This window comes from Sturnus vulgaris, chromosome 32 (assembly GCF_052056855.1).
Source record: "Sturnus vulgaris isolate bStuVul1 chromosome 32, bStuVul1.hap1, whole genome shotgun sequence".
Lineage (NCBI taxonomy): Eukaryota > Metazoa > Chordata > Aves > Passeriformes > Sturnidae > Sturnus > Sturnus vulgaris.
In genome coordinates, this window is record NC_142274.1 from 1 (window position 1) to 18757 (window position 18757).

General features: G+C 57.8%; 1 protein-coding gene across 1 annotated transcript; it reads right to left on the reverse strand.

The window, feature by feature from the left end:
- Nucleotides 1-4: 4 nt before the first annotated feature.
- On the reverse strand, nt 5-18663 carry LOC106864205 (glycogen [starch] synthase, muscle-like; the record flags this gene model as incomplete). The annotated part of the gene is given in 14 exon segments (XM_088154834.1): nt 5-49; nt 1152-1265; nt 2680-2758; nt 2869-2928; nt 4664-4770; nt 5923-6043; nt 7173-7290; nt 8800-8881; nt 8883-8945; nt 10737-10922; nt 12822-13013; nt 15100-15281; nt 17528-17645; nt 18609-18663. Coding segments are annotated over 13 exon segments (1467 nt in total), but the record flags the coding sequence as incomplete, so codon positions are not given.
- Nucleotides 18664-18757: the final 94 nt, after the last annotated feature.

An 18757-nucleotide genomic window follows, 5' to 3' on the forward strand; every position in this document is an offset into this window, starting at 1 on the left:
TGGGCAGGAGGGGGCTGGTGGAGGACAGGAACTCGGGGTGGAAGATGATCTGCCAGGGGAAACGGGGGTGTGAACCCCGAAATCCTGTGCTGGACCCCGAAATCCTGTGCTGGACCCTGAAATTCCCATCCCAGAACCCAAAATCCTGTGCTGGACCCCGAAATCCTGTGCTGGACCCTGAAATTCCCAGCCCCAGACCCAAAATCCTGCTCGGGACCCCGAAATTCCCAGCCCAGAACTCTGAAATTCCCATCCCCAGAACCCAAAATCCTGCTCGGGACCCCAAAATCCTGAGCTGGACGCTGAAATTCCCACCCTAAAACCACAAAATTCTGCTCTGGACCCCGAAATTCCCTCCAGAACCCCGAAATCCTGCACTGGATCCCGAAATTCCCAGCCCAGAACCCAAAATCCTGCTCTGGACCCAAAATCCTGAGCTGGACCCCGAAATTCCAGCCCAGAACACCAAAATCCTGCTCGGGACCCCAAAATCCCAAATTCCCCCCGCCCCCTTCACCCCAAAATATTCCCTCGGCCTCAAAATTCCCTTCCTGGAACCCAAATCCCTCCCTGCAGACCCCCCAAAAACCCCCCAAAAAAACCCCAAACCCCCCAAACCCCACATCCCCCGATGTCCCCACGTGCCCCTCAATGCCCCCAGGTGTCCCCAGGTGTCCCCAAATGTCCCAGAGCCACCTTGACCCTGTCGTTGCTGCTGTTGAAGAGGCCCAAAACCCCCCAAACGCCCCAAACCCCACATCCCCCGATGTCCCCACGTGTCCCTCAATGTCCCCAGGTGTCCCAGGTGTCCCCAAATGTCCCCAATGTCACCTTGACCCTGTCGTTGCTGCTGTTGAAGAGGCCCAAAACCCCCCCAAACCCCCCAAACCCCACATCCCCCGATGTCCCCACGTGTCCCTCAATGTCCCCAAATGTCCCCCAATGTCCCCAGGTGTCCCCAGGTGTCCCCAGTGTCACCTTAACCCTGTCGTTGCTGCTGTTGAAGAGGCCCAAAACCCCCAAACCCCACTGAAACCCCCCAAACCCCCCAAACCCCACATCCCCGATGTCCCACGTGTCCCCCGATGTCCCCACGTGTCCCTCAATGCCCCCAGGTGTCCCCAGGTGTCCCCAAATGTCCCCAATGTCACCTTAACCCTGTCGTTGCTGCTGTTGAAGAGGCCGATCCTGCGGATCGTGGTCAGGATGGGGTCGGTGGCGTCGTCCAGCATGTTGTGTGTGCACACGGGGGGGAACGACTGGCGCTGCAAACGGGATTTGGGGGGGGGTCAGGACCCCCAAATCCACCCCCACCCCGAAAAAGGGACACCCAGGAACCCCCCAAAATTTTTTTGTCCCCGAAAAAACGGCACCAAGGAACCCCCAAAATCTTTTTTATCCCCAAAAATCGGCACCCAGGAGCATCAAATTCCACCCTATTCCCCAAATTTTCACCCCAAAAAGGGAGAAATACCCCAAAATCTTCCCCAAAAATGGGGACCCCTTAATTGTCCCACACCCAAAAAAGGGACACCCAGGAACCCCCCAAAAATTTTTTGTCCCCAAAAATCGGCACCAAGGAACCCCCAAAATCTTCACTACCCCCCAAAAATCGGCACCCAGGAGCATCAAATTCCAGTTCTTGTCCTCAAATTTTCACCCCAAAAAGGGAGAAATACCCCAAAATCTTTCCCAAAAAATGGGGGACCCCTTAATTGTCCCCACACCCCAAAAAAGGGACACCCAGGAACCCCCAAACCTTTTTTATCCCCCAAAAATCGGCACCCAGGAGCACCAAATTCCAGTTCTTGTCCTCAAATTTTTACCCCAAAAAGGCACCAGGACCCCCAAAATCTTCCCAAATACAAAGGGGGGACCCAGGACCCATAATTGTCCCCCCACCCCAAAAAAGGGACACCCAGGACCCCCAAAATCTTTTTATCCCCAAAAATCGGCACCCAAAAGACTCAAATTCCCGCCCTATTTCCCAAATTTTCACCCCAAAAAGGCACCAGGAACCCCCTAAATCTTCCCCCCCAAAAACTGGGTCCCAGTCCCCTAAAAAAGGGGTCTCAGGTTTCCAAAAAAGGGTCAACCCCCCCAAAAAAGGGGATCCCACCCCCCAAAAAAGGGTCAAACCCCCCCAAAAATGGGGTCCCAGACCCCAAAAAAAGGGAGTCCCACCCCCCAAAAAGGATCTCACCCCCTAAAAAAAGGGGTCCCAGATCCCAAAAAGGGGGTCCCAGATGCCAAAATGTGGGGTCCCAGCCCCCCAAAAAAGGGGATCCTAGCCCCCAAAAAAGGATCAAATCCCCACAAATGGGGTCCCAGCCCCCCAAAAGGGTCCCACCCCCCTAAAAAGAGGTCCCACCCCCCAAAAGAGGGTCAAACCCCCCCAAAAAGGGGATCCACCCCCAAAAAGGGGTCCCAGCCCCCCAAAAAGGGGGTCCCACCCCCCAAAAAAGGGTCAACCCCCCCAAAAATGGGGTCCCAGATCCAAAAAAGGATCTCACCCCCTAAAAAAGGGGTCCCAGATGCCAAAACGTGGGGTCCCAGCCCCCCAAAAAAGGCTCCCAGCCCCTAAAAAAAGGGTCCCAGCCCCCCAAAAAGGGGGTCCCACCCCCCAAAAGGGGGTCCCAGCCCCCAAAAAGGGGGTCCCAGCCCCCCAAAAAAAAGCACCTGCGTGGCGAAGATCGCCCTCTTCATCATGGTGAAATCCTCCCTGTCCAGCATCTTGTTCATGTCCGGGAGGTTCCCCCTGGAATTTTTTTGGGGGGCAGGGGAGGGTCAGGAGACCCCTCCCAACCCACAGGGGTCCCCCAAAATTTTTTGGGATTTTTTTGGGGTTTTTTTTTGGGGGGTTCTTACACGAGCAGAGACTCGTAGAGCTTCTTCCCGAATTTCTCCTTCACGGCGTTGGCCGTGTCCCTGTGGGGGGGGGGGTCAGAATTTGGGGGGATTTTTGGGGTCCCCAGGGTGGATTTTGGGGTCTTTGGGGGATTTTTGGGGTCCCCAGCGTGGATTTTGGGGTCCTTGGGGGATTTTTGGGGGGTCCTGGGGGGTTTTAGAGGATCCTTGGGGGGTTTATGGGGTTTTGGGGAGGGTCCCTGGGGGTTTTTTGGGGGGTTTTGGAGTTCTTGGGTGGTTTTTTGGGGGGATTTTGGGGAGATTTTGGGGGGTCCTGAGGGATTTTTGGGGTCCCCAGGGTGGATTTTGGGGTCTTTGGGGGATTTTTGGGGGGTCCTTGGGGGATTTTTGGGGTCCCCAGGGTGGATTTTAGGGTCTTTGGGGGATTTTTGGGGGGTCCCTGGGGGGTTTTAGGGGATCCTTGGGGGGGTTTATGGGGTTTGGGAATTCCTGAGTGATTTTTGGGTGAATTTTTGGGGATTTTTGGGGTATTTTTGGGTGGATTTTTGGGGTATTTTTGGGTGGATTTGAGGCCGGATTTTTTTGCTTTTTGGGATATTTTTGGGATATTTTTGGGATATTTTTGGGATATTTTGGGGTTATTTTTGGGAATATTTTGGTGATATTTTGGTCACATTTTGGGGATATTTTTGGGATATTTTTGTGGATATTTTGGGGTTATTTTGGGGATATTTCTGGGATATTTTGGGTTATTTTTGGGGATATTTTGGGGATATTTTTAGGATATTTCGGGGATATTTCTGGGATATTTTGGGAATATTTTTGGGCTATTTTGGGTTATTTTTGGGGATATTTTGGGGATATTTTTAGGATATTTTGGGGATATTTTGGGGTTATTTTTGGGATATTTCTGGGATATTTTGGGGATATTTTTGGGATATTTTTGGGGTTATTTTGGGTTATTTTGGGGTATTTTTGGGGATATTTTTGGGGTTATTTTGGGCTATTTTTTGGGGTTATTTTTGGGGATATTTTGGGCTATTTTGGGGCATTTTTGGGGTTATTTTGGGTTATTTTGGGCTATTTTGGGTTATTTTGGGGGTTATTTTGGGTTATTTTTGGGGATATTTTGGGGTTATTTTGGGGATATTTTGGGGTTATTTTTGGTTATTTTTGGGATATTTTTGGGATATTTTTGGGGTTATTTTGGGGTTATTTTTGGGCTATTTTGGGATATTTTTTGGGATATTTTTGGCATATTTTTGGGATATTTTTGGGTTATTTTTGGGTTATTTTTGGGGATATTTTGGGGATATTTTTGGGGATATTTTTGGGATATTTTGGGTTATTTTTGGATTATTTTGGGGTTATTTTGGGGTTATTTTGGGAATATTTCTGGGATATTTTGGGGTATTTTTGGGGATATTTTTGGGGATATTTTTAGGATATTTTGGGGATATTTTTGGGCTATTTTGGGGTTATTTTGGGGATATTTTGGGGTTATTTTGGGGATATTTTTGGGGTTATTTTGGGTTATTTTTGGGGATATTTTGGGGCATTTTTGGGTTATTTTTGGGGTTATTTTGGGGATATTTTTGGGTTATTTTTGGGCTATTTTGGGGATATTTTTGGGGTTATTTTGGGTTATTTTTGGGGATATTTTGGGGATATTTTTGGGGATATTTTTGGGCTATTTTGGGGCATTTTTGGGGATATTTTTGGGGTTATTTTGGGATATTTTTGGGGTATTTTGGGGGGTATTTTTGGGCTATTTTGGGCTATTTTGGGGTCCCACCAGAGCTGCTTGCGCACGGCCTGGCCCTTGAGCGACTCCACGTTGAAGTTGTTGGTCCTGGCTGGCATGATGAAAAATGCCACCACTGTCACCTCGCTGCCATTCACCTGCGGGGCACAAATGTCACCTGGGGGGCCTCAAATGTCACCTGGGGGGGCCAAATGTCACCTGGGGGGGCCTCAAATGTCATCTGGGGGGGCCAAATGTCACCCGGGGGGTCACAAAATGTCACCTGGGGGGGTCACAAATGTCACCTGGGGGGCCTCAAATGTCACCTGGAGGTCACAAATGTCACCTGGGGGGGTCACAAAATGTCACCTGGGGGGCCAAAATGTCACCTGGGGGGGTCACAAATGTCCCCCCTGTCACTCAGGTGTCCCCAGGTATTCCCAGGTATCTCCATTGTCCTCAAGTGTCCCCCAGGTGTCCCCAGGTGTGTCCCCATTGTCCCCCAGGTGTCCCAGCTGTCCCCAGGTGTCCCCCAGTGTCCCAGCTGTTCCCAGGTGTGTCCCAGGTGTGTCCCATCTGTCCCCAGGTGTCCCAGGTGTGTCCCAGGTGTGCCCAGGTGTGTCCCCATTGTCCCCAGGTGTGTCCCAGGTGTCCCCCAGGTGTGTCCCAGGTGTGTCCCATCTGTCCCCAGGTGTCCCCAGGTGTGTCCCCAGGTGTGTCCCCAGGTGTCCCAGGTGTGTCCCCATTGTCCCCAGGTGTCCCAGGTGTCCCAAGTGTCCCAGGTGTCCCAGGTGTGTCCCAGGTGTGTCCCAGGTGTCCCCAGGTGTCCCAGCTGTCCCCAGCTGTCCCCAGGTGTCCCCAGGTGTCCCCAGGTGTGTCCCAGGTGTGTCCCAGGTGTGTCCCCATTGTCCCCAGCTGTCCCCAGGTGTCCCCAGGTGTCCCAGGTGTGTTCCAGCTGTCCCCAGGTGTGTCCCAGGTGTGTCCCCATTGTCCCCAGCTGTCCCCAGGTGTCCCAGGTGTGTCCCAGGTGTGCCCAGGTGTGCCAGGTGTATCCCCATTGTCCCCAGGTGTCCCAGGTGTGTCCCAGGTGTCCCAGCTGTCCCCAGGTGTCCCAGCTGTGTCCCAGCTGTGTCCCAGGTGTCCCAGGTGTGTCCCATCTGTCCCCAGGTGTCCCATCTGTCCCCAGCTGTCCCAGGTGTCCCAGGTGTCCCCAATGTCCCCAGGTGTCCCAGGTGTCCCCAGGTGTCCCAGGTGTGTCCCAGGTGTCCCCAGGTGTCCCCAGCTGTCCCCAGGTGTCCCAGGTGTGTCACCCTCAGCAGGTAGTTGAGCCTGGCCAGCGCCTCCAGGAAAATGTCGGCGCCTTTGTTGGAGAATTCGTAACGGCCGGCGATGAAGAAGAACAGAGTCTTGTCCAGGTCAAAATCCAGGTGTCTGCGGGGAGAACTCACCTGAGCACCCCAAAACACACCTGGGGAACCCCAAAATATCCCCAGAAACACACCTGGGGAACCCAAAAACACCTGGGGAACCCCAAAACCACCGGGGAACCCCAAAAACACCCCAAAACACCCCAAAATACCCCCAAAAACACACCTGGGGAACCCCAAAACACCCCCAGAAACACACCTGGGGAACCCCAAAACCACCGGGGAACCCCAAAAACACCCCAAAATACCCCCAAAACACCCCAAAACCACCCCAAAAAACACCCCAAAAAACATCCCAGAAACACCTGGGAACCTCAAAAACACCGGGGAACCCCCAAAACCATCCCAAAACACCCCAAAATATCCCCAAAAACCCACCTGGGGAACCCCAAAATATCCCCAAAAACACACCTGGGGAACCCCAAAACCACCCCAAAACATTTAGGATCCCTTTTGTGATTTGGGCTCCCGTTCAGGGTTTTGGGGTCCCTTTCGGGGTTTTTGGGGTCCCTTTTGGGGTTTTGGGGGTTTTTGGGGTCCCTGTTGAGGTTTTTGGGCTCCCGTTCGGGGTTTTTGGGCTCCCTTTTGGAGTTTTAGGGTCCCATTCGGGCTTTTGGGCTCCCTTTTGGGGTTTTTGGGGTTTTGGGCTCCCTTTTGGGGTCCCATTCAGGGATTTTGGGCTCCCTTTTGTGGTTTTTGGGTCCCTTTTGGGGTCCCACCTGGGTTTTTGGGCTCCCTTTGGGTTTTTGGGCTCCCTTTTGGGGTTTTTGGGGTCCCATCCCCGTTTTTGGGGTCCCATTCGGGGTTTTGGGCTCCCTTTGGGATTTTTGGGGTCCCTTTGGGATTTTTGGGGTCCCATTCGGGTTTTTGGGGTCCCATTCGGGTTTTTGGGCTCCCTTTGGGATTTTTGGGGTCCCATTCGGGGTTTTAGGGTCCCATTGAGGTTTTTGGGGTCCCATTCGGGTTTTTGGGCTCCCTTTGGGATTTTTGGGGTCCCATTCGGGTTTTTGGGGTCCCATTCGGGTTTTTGGGGTCCCATTGAGGTTTTTGGGGTCCCATTCGGGTTTTTGGGCTCCCTTTGGGATTTTTGGGGTCCCATTCGGGTTTTTGGGGTCCCTTTTGGGGTCACTGACCCGTAGAAGTGGCCCCTGACGAACTCCTGCACTCGGGCCTTGCTCTGGGCGTGCAGGTTCTGGAATTCGTGCATGGCCGAGAATTTCCGCACGTTCAGCCCGTTGGGGGTCACCAGGTCTGGGGGGGGGGTCCCGGGGGGGTCAGGGGGACCCCAAAATCCCCGAGACCCCCCCCCAAAAAAATCCTTGGAACCCCCAAATTCCCAATTCCCCAAATCCCCCAAATCCCTGAATCCCAAATCCCACCCCAGAACCCCGCGAGGATTTTTGGGGTTGAAGGATTTTGGGGAGGGGTCCATCAGGATTTTGGGGTCCTGGGGGGGGGTCAAGGGGACCCCAAAATTCCCGAGACCCACCCCAAAAAAATCCTTGGAACCCCCAAAATCCCCAATCCCCAAAATTCCCAAATCCCAAATCCCACCCTGGAAACCCTCAAGGATTTTGGGGAGGGGTCCATCAGGATTTTGGGGTCTGAGGGGATCAGGGGGACCCCAAAATTCCCGAGACCCCCCCCAAAAAAATGCTTGGAACCCCCAAAATCCCCAATCCCCAAAATTCCCGAATCCCCAATCCCAAATCCCACCCCAGAACCCCGCGAGGATTTTTGGGGTTGAAGGATTTGGGGGAGGGGTCCATCAGGATTTTGGGGTCCTGGGGGGGGTCAGGGGGACCCCAAAATCCCCGAGACCCCCCCCCAAAAAAATCCTTGGAATCCCCAAAATCCCTGATCCCCAAAATCCCCGAATCCCGAATCCCAAATCCCAAATCCCACCCTGGAAACCCTCAAGGATTTTGGGGAGGGGTCCATCAGGATTTTGGGGTCCGGGGGGGGGTCAAGGGGACCCCAAAATCCCCGAGACCCCCCCCCAAAAAAATCCTTGGAACCCCCAAATTCCCAATCCCCAAAATTTCTGGATTTTGGGGGATTTTTGGGTGGATTTTTGGGATATTTTGGGGCGGATTTTTGGGATATTTTGAGATATTTTTGGGTGGATTTTGGGATATTTTGGGGATTTCTTGGGGTGGATTTTGGGATGTTTTGGGATATTTTGGGGTGGATTTTGGGATGTTTTGGGATATTTTGGGGTGGATTTTGGGATATTTTTGGGATATTTTTGGGGGTATTTTTAGGGCGGATTTTGGGATTTTTTTGGGGTGGATTTTGGGATATTTTTGGGGGGTGAATTTTTAGGATTTTTTTTTGAGTGTTTTTGGGGTCCCACCAGAGCTGCTCGTGCACACCTGGATTGTACCTGAGCAGGTGCTCGGCCTCGGCTGCAGTGACAGGGCTGGGATTTTGGGGGTTTGGGATTTTGGGGTGCCCAGGTGAGTTTTGGGGGTCTCACCTGAGCAGGTGCTCGGCCTCGGCTGCAGTGACAGGTGGGACTTTGGAGATTTTGGGGGGCGGATTTTGGGATGCCCTGAGTCTGGGGGTGCTCAGGTGAGTTCTGGGGTGCCCAGGTGAGTTTTGGGGGTCTCACCTGAGCAGGTTCTTGGTCTTGGCTGTGATGACAGGGCTGGGATTTTGGGGGGGGATTTCGGGGTGCCCTGAGTCTGGGCGTGCTCAGGTGGGATTTTGGGGTGCCCAGGTGAGTTCTGGGGTGCCCAGGTGAGTCCGGGGTCCCACCTGGTTTGCGTTTGAGCAGGTGCTCGGCCTCGGCGGCGGTCACGTGGGACACGGTGGTGAGCACGTGGGCGCAGTGAGCGGACCGCGCGCTCCAGGCAGTACCTGTGGTAGATCTGGCGCTCACCTGCCTCCTTGTCCACGTCAAACTGGGGACACGACACACCTGGGGGTCACCTGGGGGTCATCTGAGACCACCTGAGCTCACCTGGGATCCCCCCCTGCCCCTCCCTGCTACACCTGAGCTCACCTGGACACACCTGAGACACCCCCCAACCATTCACCTGCCTCTTTGTCCATGTCAAACTGGGGACGTGACACACCTGAGCTCACCTGGGGGTCACCTGGGCCCACCCAAAACCCCACAGTGAGTCCTGACCCCCAGGTGTGTCCCCAGGTGTGACTCACCTGTGGTTGCTGCAGAAATCCCGGCTCCCCGTGCACAGGTACTGACCCAGGTGTGTCCCCAGGTGTGTCCCTGACATACCCAGGTATGTCCCTGATGTCTCCAGGTGTGTCCCCACATCCCCAGGAATGTCCAGGTACGCCCAGGTGTGTCCCCATGTCCCCAGGATGCTCTCAGGTGAGCCCAGGTGTTTCCCTGATCTTTCCAGGTGTGTCCCCACATTGCCAGGTGTGTCCCCAGGTGCGGCCCCATGCCCCCAGGTGTGTCCCTGACCCACAAGGTGAGTCCCAGGTGTGTCCCCCCCCAGCCCCCCAGGTGTGTCCCAGCCCCCCAGGTGTGTGCCCAGGTGTGTATCCCATCCCCCCAGGTGTATCCCAGGTGTATCCCACCCCCCCAGGTGTATCCCAGGTGTGCCCAGGTGTATCTCACGTGTGTATCCCAGCCCCCCAGGTGTGTCCCAGCCCCCCAGGTGTGTGCCCAGGTGTGTATCCCACCCCCCCAGGTGTGCCCAGGTGTGTCCCAGGTGTTTGAGGTGCACTCACGCTGTGCAGGTTGTTGTAGAAGTCGACGCTGCCGGCGCACAGGTACTGACCCATGACCCCAGGTGTGCTCAGGTGTGTCCCCAGGTGTATCCCACCCCCCCCAGGTGTATCCCAGGTGTCCCCAGGTGTGCCCAGGTGTACCCCAGGTGTATCCAGGTGCACTCACGCTGTGCAGGTTGTTGTAGAAGTCGACGCTGCCGGCGCACAGGTACTGACCCATGACCCCAGGTGTGCTCAGGTGTGTCCCCAGGTGTATCCCACCCCCCCCAGGTGTGTCCAGGTGTATCCCAGGTGTGCCCAGGTGTACCCCAGGTGTGTCCAGGTGCACTCACGCTGTGCAGGTTGTTGTAGAAGTCGACGCTGCTGGCGCACAGGTACTGACCCATGACCCCAGGTGTGTATCCCATCCCCCCAGGTGTGCTCAGGTGTGTCCCAGGTGTGTATCCCATCCCCCCAGGTGTATCCCACCCCCCCCAGGTGTGCCCAGGTGCACTCACGCTGTGCAGGTTGTTGTAGAAGTCGACGCTGCCGGCGCACAGGTACTGACCCATGACCCCAGGTGTGCCCAGGTGTGTATCCCACCCCCCCAGGTGTATCCCAGGTGTACCCAGGTGTGCCCAGGTGTATCCCAGGTGTCCCCAGGTGTATCCCAGGTGTACCCAGGTGTATCCCAGGTGTACCCCAGGTGTTTGAGGTGCACTCACGCTGTGCAGGTTGTTGTAGAAGTCGACGCTGCCGGCGCACAGGTACTGACCCATGACCCCAGGTGTGCTCAGGTGTGTCCCCAGGTGTATCCCACCCCCCCCAGGTGTGTCCAGGTGTATCCCAGGTGTGCCCAGGTGTACCCCAGGTGTGTCCAGGTGCACTCACGCTGTGCAGGTTGTTGTAGAAGTCGACGCTGCCGGCGCACAGGTACTGACCCATGACCCCAGGTGTGCCCAGGTGTGTCCCCAGGTGTATCCCACCCCCCCAGGTGTTTGAGGTGCACTCACGCTGTGCAGGTTGTTGTAGAAGTCGACGCTGCCGGCGCACAGGTAGCGGCCCAGCAGCGTGGCGTGCGTGGTGAAGATGGTGGCCACCGGGAGGCGCCGCGCCCGGCTCAGCACCAGCCCCAGCCCCGCCAGCCACTCGTGGAAGTGACCCACGATGAACGGGCGCTCCTCGCTCTGCGCCGCAAACTGCACGCCACGCACGTGGCAACACAGGTGGCACCCAGGTGTCATCCAGGTGGCACCCAGGTGGCACCCAGGGGTCACCGAGAGACACCAGAGGTCACCAGGTGTCACCCGGTATCACCCAGGGGTCACCCAGTGTCACCAGGTATGACCCAGGTGTCACCAGGTGTCACCCAGGGGTCACCAGGTATGACCCAGGTGTCACCAGGTGTCACCAGGTGGCACCCAGGTGGCACCCAGGTGGCACCCAGGGGTCACCGAGAGACACCAGAGGTCACCAGGTGTCACCCAGGTATCACCCAGGGGTCACCCAGTGTCACCAGGTATGACCCAGGTGTCACCAGGTGTCACCAGGTGGCACCAGGTGGCACCCAGGTATCATCCAGGTGTCACCCAGGGCGACCAGGTGTCATCCAGGTGGCACCCAGGGGTCACCGAGAGACACCAGAGGTCACCAGGTGTCACCCGGTATCACCCAGGGGTCACCCAGTGTCACCAGGTATCACCCAGGGCGACCAGGTGTCACCAGGTATGACCCAGGTATGATCCAGGTGTCACCCAGGGTGACCAGGTGTCATCCAGGTGTCACCATGTGTCACCAGGTGTCACCCAGGGGTCACCCAGTGTCACCAGGTATGACCCAGGTGTCACCAGGTGTCACCAGGTGGCACCCAGGTATCATCCAGGTGTCACCCAGGGAGACCAGGTGTCACCAGATGTCACCCAGGTGGCACCCAGGGGTCACCGAGAGACACCAGAGGTCACCAGGTATCACCCAGGTGTCACCCAGGGGTCACCAGGTATCACCCAGGGCGACCAGGTGGCACCAGGTGGCATACAGGGGTCACCCAGTGTCACCAGGTATGACCCAGGTGGCACCAGGTGGCACCCAGGGCAACCAGGAGTCACCCAGGTGTCATCCAGGTGTCCCCAGGTATGACCCAGGTATCATCCAGGTGTCACCCAGGGTGACCAGGTGTCATCCAGGTGTCACCAGGTGTCACCCAGGGGTCACCCAGGGGTCACCAAGACACACCAGGGGTCACCAGGTGTCACCCAGGTATCACACAGGGGTCACCCAGGGCGACCAGGTGTCACCAGGGCACCCCAAACCTCCCCAAAACCATCCCAAAAACCACCCTAAACCATCCCAACCTCCCCCAAAACCACCCCAAACCCCACAGGTGACCCCAAAACCACACAGGTGACCCCCAAAACCCCACAGGTGACCCCAAAGCTCACCTCTCCCAGGAACCCAAAGAGGACGGTGTCGTTGGCCTCGCGGTCGTACCAGGGCACCCCAAAACCACCCCAAAACTGCCCCAAAACCACCCCAAAACACCCTAAAGGACCCCAAAACCGCACAGGTGACCCCCAAACCCCACAGGTGACCCCAAACTCACCTCTCCCAGGAACCAGGCCACCAGGAAGCCGAAGAGGACGGCGTCGTTGGCCTCGCGGTCGTACCAGGGCACCCCAAAACCACCCCAAAACCACCCCAAACTCCCCCAAAAACACCCTAAAGGACCCCAAAACCGCACAGGTGACCCCAAAACCGCACAGGTGACCCCCAAACTCACCTCTCCCAGGAACCAGGCCACCAGGAACCCGAAGAGGACGGCGTCGTTGGCCTCGCGGTCATACCAGGGCACCCCAAACCACCCCAAAACCATCCCAAAACCACCCCAAAGGACCCCAAAACCCCACAGGTGACCCCAAAACCCCACAGGTGACCCCCAAGCTCACCTCTCCCAGGAACCAGGCCACCAGGAAGCCGAAGAGGACGGCGTCGTTGGCCTCGCGGTCGTACCAGGGCACCCCAAAAACCACCCCAAAACACCCTAAAGGACCCCAAAACCGCACAGGTGACCCCCAAACCGCACAGGTGACCCCAAAACTCACCTCTCCCAGGAACCAGGCCACCAGGAAGCCGAAGAGGACGGCGTCGTTGGCCTCGCGGTCGTACCAGGGCACGCCGATGGCGCAGCTCTCCCAGAGCTCGCCCTTCCAGCGCTCCAGGCTCCAGGCCGTGGCCCCAACGTCCAGCAGCACCACGGCCGGGCTGCCCTCGATCAGCCAGCGCCCAAAATGCACCTGAACCCCAAAATTTGGGGGGGTTCCCAAAGTGTCAGAACCCCAAAACGGCTCCTGAGAGGATCCCAGGGCTCCAAAATTGGGAAATCCCAAATCCCAGGGACATCCCAAAGCTCCTCCTTTGGGGTCATACTCGTGAAGAAATGCCCAAAATGCACCTGAACCCCAAAATTTGGGGGGGTCCCCAAAGTGTCAGAACCCCAAAACGGCTCCTGAGAGGATCCCAGGGCTCCAAAATTGGGAAATCCCAAATCCCAGGGACACCCCAAAGTCCCTTTGGGGTCGTCCCCATCAAGAAATGCCTAAAATGCACCTGAACCCCAAAATCTGGGGGGTCCCCAAACACTCAGAACCCCAAAACGGCTCCTGAGAGGATCCCAGGGCTCCAAAATTGGGAAATCCCAAATCCCAGGGACACCCCAAAGTCCCTTTGGGGTCGTCCCCATCAAGAAATGCCTAAAATGCACCTGAACCCCAAAATCTGGGGGGTCCCCAAACACTCAGAACCCCAAAACGGCTCCTGAGAGGATCCCAGGTCGGTCTGTGCCCCAAAACTGGGAAATCTCAAACCTCAGGGTCACCTCAAAGCTCCTCCTTTGGGGTCATACTCGTGAAGAAATGCCCAAAATGCACCTGAACCCCAAAATTTGGGGGGTCCCCAAACACTCAGAACCCCAAAACGGCTCCTGAGAGGATCCCAGGGCTCCAAAATCGGGAAATCCCAAATCCCAGGGACATCCCAAAGCTCCTCTTTGGGGTGAATTCCATCAGGGAATGCCCAAAATGCACCTGAACCCCAAAATTTGGGGGGGTCCCCAAACACTCAGAACCCCAAAATGCCCTGGGAGAGTCCCTAAAAAAAAATTAAGAACCCCAAAATTGGGTTAGCACCCCCAAAATTGGATAAAAGTCCCCAAAAATGGGATTAAAATGATCCAAAATCGGGATAAAATTCCCCAATACGGGATAAAATCCTCCAAAAAACGGATAAAATTCCCCCAAAATGGGATAAAATTCCCCAAAATTGGGATAAAATTCCCTCAAAATGGAATAAAATCGTCCAAAATAGGATAAACCTCCTCAAAAATTTGATAAAATTCCCCAAAACGGCAGAAATGACCCCAAAATGGGATAAACGACCCTAAAAATGGGATAAGAGACCCTAAAAATGGAATAAATGACCCCAAAAATGGGATAAAAGACCCTAAAAAGGGAATAAAAGACCCTAAAATTGAGATAATCGACCCTAAAAACGGGACGATTACCCCCAAAAATTGAATTAAGGGCCCCAAAAACGGAATAAATGACCCTAAAAAGGGAATTAATGACCCCCCAAAACCCCACAGACGACCCCAAAAGGAGGTCGGGACCCCCCCCGGAGGGGCCCCCACCCCATTTTTGGGATGGGGGAGGGGCGGCCCTGACCTTTGCTGAGGGGGGGGAGGGGCGGGGGGGGCTAAAAATAGACCCCACGTGCCTGGGGGGGGAGGGGCGGGGGGGGGCGCCGCCAGGTCTGGGTGTCCCCAACCCCCCCCGGGGACATTTGGGGACATTTGGGAGCCCTCCAGGACCCCAAATCTCCTCCCCCCCATAACTCAGGGGTGTCCCCAAAAATCTGGGGGGCCCCAAAAATCCATCCCTGACCCCAAAACTCCCCCCCTGACCCCAAAAATCCATCCCTGACCCCATAACTCCATCCCTGACCCCATAACTGCCCCCCAGGTGTCTCCCAGGTGCCCCCAGGTGCCCACCTTGCACCCCTGGGCATTCCTGGCTTTACAGATGACCCCAAATCCTCCATTCCCCTGACCCCATAACTCATTCCCTGACCCCATAACTCATTCCCTGACCCCATAACTCCCCCCAGGTGTCCCCCAGGTGCCCCCCAGGTGCCCCCAGGTGTCCCCCAGGTGTCCCCCAGGTGCCCACCTTGCACCCCTGGGCATTCCTGGCTTTACAGATGACCCCAAATCCTCCATTCCGCTGACCCCATAACTCCATCCCTGACCCCATAATTCATTCCCTGACCCCATAACTGCCCCCCAGGTGCCCCCAGGTGCCCCCCAGGTGTCCCCTAGGTGCCCACCTTGCAGCCCTGGGCGTTCATGGCCGCCAAGGTGCGGCGCAGGGCGGGCTGGGGGGGCTCCAGCAGCTCCACCTGTGTGCGCACGCTGCTCTCCACGTAGGGCCCCACCAGCACGTAACTCTCGCCCCACTCATCGGCCGTCACCCGAGCCTTGGTCTGCAGCACCGTGTAGATCCCCCCCACTGCGGTTGGGGGGCGGAAAATGGGGTTGGGGGGGGTCTGAGGGGCACCCCAAATACCTGGGAACCCCCTGAGCCCACCCAGGACACACCTGGGACTGAAAACCCCACCTGTACTCTGTGGGTCACCCATAGGGCAGCACCGTGTAGATCCCCCCCACTGCGGTTGGGGGGCGGAAAATGGGGTTGGGGGGGTCTGAGGGGTACCCCAAATACCTGGGAACCTCCAAATCCCCTCCAGGACACACCTGGGACTCAAAACCCCACCTGCACTCTGTGGGTCACTCATAGAGCAGCACCGTGTAGATCCCCCCCACTGCGGTTGGGGGGCGGAAAATGGGGTTGGGGGGGGTCTCAGAGGCACCCCAAAACCACCCCGAATACCTGAGCCCACCCAGGACACACCTGGGACTCAAAACCCCACCTGCACTCTGTGGGTCACTCATAGAGCAGCACCGTGTAGATCCCCCCCACTGCGGTTGGGGGGCGGAAAATGGGGTTGGGGGGGGGTCTGAGGGGTACCCCAAAAACACCCCGAATACCTGAGCCCACCCCAAATACCTGGGAACCCCCAAATCCCAATCCAGGACACACCTGGGACTCAAAACCCCCCACACACCTTGTGGGTCACCCATAGGGCAGCACCGTGTAGATCCCCCCATTGGGTTTGGAGAGTGAAAAATGGGGTTGGGGGGGTCTCAGGGACACCCCAAATACCTGGGAACCCCCAAATCCCAATCCTGGACACCTGGGAACCCCCAAATCCAAATCCAGGACACACCTGGGACTCAGAACCCCACCTGCACTCTGTGGGTCACTCATAGAACAGCACCATGTAGATCCCCCCCACTGCGGTTGGGGGGTGAAAAATGGGGTTGGGGGGGTCTGAGGGGTACCCCAAATACCTGGGAACCCCCAAATCCCAATCCAGCGCACCTGGGAACCCCCTGAGCCCACCCAGGACACACCTGGGACTCAAAGCCCCACCTGTACTCTGTGGGTCACCCATAGGGCAGCACCGTGTAGATCCCCCCCACTGCGGTTGGGGGGCGGAAAATGGGGTTGGGGGCGGTCTGAGGGGCACCCCAAATATCTGGGAACCCCCAAATCCAAATCCTGGACACCTGGGAACCCCCAAATCCCCAAATCCAGCGCACCTGGGAACCCCCAAATCCCAACCCAGGCCACACCTGGGACCCCACGGATCACCCGTAGGGCAGCACCGTGAAGAACCCCCCGATTTTGGGGGGGGCCAAAAAGGGGTCAGGAGGGGTCTCAGGGGCCCCCCAAATCCCCCCCGAGCCCACCCTGGCACCCCCAAAATGTCTCCAGGACACCTGGGATCCCCCCAAACCCCTCTAGAGCCGCTCAGAGACACCTGAGACCCCCCCCCCAAAACCCCTCCGGGACCCCCCAAAACCCCTCCGGGACCCCCCAAAACCCCTCCTGGGGGGCGTGCCCCGGTGCATTGTGGGACACGGTGATGCCCTGACATCCCATGATGCCCCGGGGCGCAGGAGTTTCCCACAATGCCCCGCGAGAAGCGCTGGACCAAGCCCCAGGGTATCCCAGGATGCACCGCGGCTCCCGTTAACCCCCGAGGGACCACGACCCTCCCAAAATCCCAAAGTGCATCAATTTGGGGGGGGGGGTTGGGGGGGTCCCGAGGGTCCCGCAGGTGTCTGGGGGGGCCTCAGGAGGGATCTGGGGGGTCCCGGGGGGGGTCCAGGAGGCGTTTGGGGGGTCCCAGGTGTCCATGGGGTGGTCCCAGGGGTCTGGGGGGAATCTGGGGGGGCTCAGGAGGGGTTTTTTGGGGGTCCCAGGTGTCCATAGGCTGGTCCAAGGGGTCTGGGGGGGCTCAGGAGGGGTTTTCGGGGGGGTTCCAGGTGTCCATGGGGTGGTCCCAGGGGTCTGGGGGGGCTCAGGAGGGGTTTTTGGGGGGGGTCCCAGGTGTCCATGGGGGGGTCTCAGGGGTCTGGGGGGGCTCAGGAGGGGTTTTGGGGGGTCCCAGGAGTTTTAGGAGGTTTTTTTTGGGGGGTCTCAGGTGCCTGAGAGGATCCAGGGCGGGTCCAGGAGGAATTTGGGGGTCCCAGATACCTGGGAGGGGTCCAGGGGCTCCAGGTGACCCCAAATTTCCACGGGGTGGGGGGCTCAGGAGAAGTTTTGGGGGGGTCCCAGAGATCCAAGGGAATTCTGGAGGGTCCCAACGGGATTTTGGGGTTTGGTTTTTTTTTGGGGAGGGGTCTCACCTTTGTTGGCCACCTCCCAGGCCACCTCGAAGAGCACGACATTGTCGGGGGCGCCGGGACCCCCCCAGTCCTCCAGCCCCGGCAGGGAACTCACGGACACACTGCGGGCCAGCGGCATCTGGGGGACCCCAAAATTGGGGAGGGGGGGGGGGGGGGCTCACAGAGAGGTCACGGGACCCCCAAAATGAGGGGGTGGCGAATGGGACCCTCAAAACGTCAGGGGATAATCCCCACCACCCCCCACCCCCCCAAAAAAAAGTGGTTCTGGGAGGGAATTGGTGCCAAAATTGAGGGGGGGGGGTTGTGGGAGGACCCCCAAAATGGGGGAGGGGGAGACCCCAAAAATGGGGGGGGGAATAAAATGAAGAGGAACTGAAAAATGGAGGGGGGGGGGGGGCAAAGGACCCCTGAAATTAGGGTGGAGTCATGGGGGGGGGGTCCCCAAACTTGGGGCAGCCCCGAAACAGGGGCTGGAAAGGAAGGGGGGGAGGGGGTCTCCGGTGTGTAGCCCCCCACCCCAATAGGAGCCCCCCCCTCAGAACCCCCCTCACCCACGGGACCCCCTTCAGGACCCTCCCTCACCCATGGGACCCCCGCCCATGACCCCCTAACCCCTCCCAAACACCACGAGGACCCCCCCCAAATCTCACGAGACCCCCTCAGGACCCCCCCAAATCTCACGGGACCCCCCCCAGAATCCCCCGCAGCCCCACCCAAGTTCCCTCCCCATATCAGCCCCCCCCCAATAACTCCCTTTGGGACCCCCCCACCCATGGGTGACCCCTTGTCCTCACCCTCCCCCCCTCGTCCAGGCCCCCCCCCAAAACTCCCAGACCACCCAGGACCCCCCTCAGACCTCTGAGACCCCCCCTGAGGGCCCCCCCCAACTCATGGGACCCCCCCCAAGGGAGCCCCCCCACCGCTACAAACTTCTCCAGGACCACGAGGAGCCCCCCCCCGGGGGACTCCCCCACCCCCATGGGACCCCCTGAGGGGGGACCCCTCCCCGTGGGGGGGTCTCGGGGGGGTCCCTTGGTCCGGGGGGTCTCCGGGGGGGTCCTTTTGGCCGCCCCCCCCTCACCTCCCCGCGCTCCCGCAGCTGATCGCGGAATGACCCCTCCCGCCCCCCGTCCCCCAGGCCACGCCCCCTCCCCCCGACGAGGCCACGCCCCCCAGCGCTGATTGGTCGAGGCGGAGGTGAGAGGGGGGACGGGCGGGAGGGGCGGCACG